General features: G+C 63.6%; 1 protein-coding gene across 1 annotated transcript in view; it reads right to left on the minus strand.

Annotated features, from left to right (window-relative positions):
* Positions 1 to 486, minus strand: part of LOC104491694 (chromosome unknown open reading frame, human C19orf10) — a gene marked incomplete at its 5' end in the record, with an annotated part of 2409 nt that overhangs the window by 1415 nt on the left and 508 nt on the right. The window contains one exon of the mRNA XM_010134160.1: positions 80 to 133. Coding sequence (XP_010132462.1) covers positions 80 to 133 — 54 coding nt within the window. The remainder of the gene's footprint in view (positions 1 to 79; positions 134 to 486) is intronic.

Below are 486 nucleotides of genomic sequence, written 5' to 3' on the forward strand. Positions count from 1 at the left end.
AGAGAGTTGAACCCAGCCGGGGGGCAGCGTCCCCGGCCCGGAGCCCACCTGCCTTTGGGGGTTAAACACACCTCCAGACGGAGCAGGAGAAGAGCAGGTTGTCTTCGCTGACTCCGACGTTCATCTGCCATTGCTGCAGAGGGGAAAGGCCCTGACGGTTACCGCGGGGGAAAGCCTCGCGCCTCCCGCCCCCCGCTGCGGCCGGTCAATGCGGCCGGTCACCTCCCCTGCCAGCACCGCGGTGCTGCGCAGCACCCGCTGGTGGCTGCTTTCACTTGGTGCTGCCCAAAGGTCAAGGCCCGGCTGCTATCTTCTCCCCGCAGTCTCATTAGTACAGTTAGAAGAAAGAGTTACCGGAAAGCCTCGTTTACGCTAAGAGGGCCTGATTCTAACCGGCCTGGCCGATAAGAAGGTACACGCTGTGTCTGCACGGCACTGCAGCAGCGACACGGCCCGCACGAAGCCTGCAGGGCTCCCAACGCACAC

This window comes from Buceros rhinoceros, unplaced genomic scaffold (assembly GCF_000710305.1).
Source record: "Buceros rhinoceros silvestris isolate BGI_N320 unplaced genomic scaffold, ASM71030v1 scaffold24790, whole genome shotgun sequence".
NCBI lineage: Eukaryota > Metazoa > Chordata > Aves > Bucerotiformes > Bucerotidae > Buceros > Buceros rhinoceros.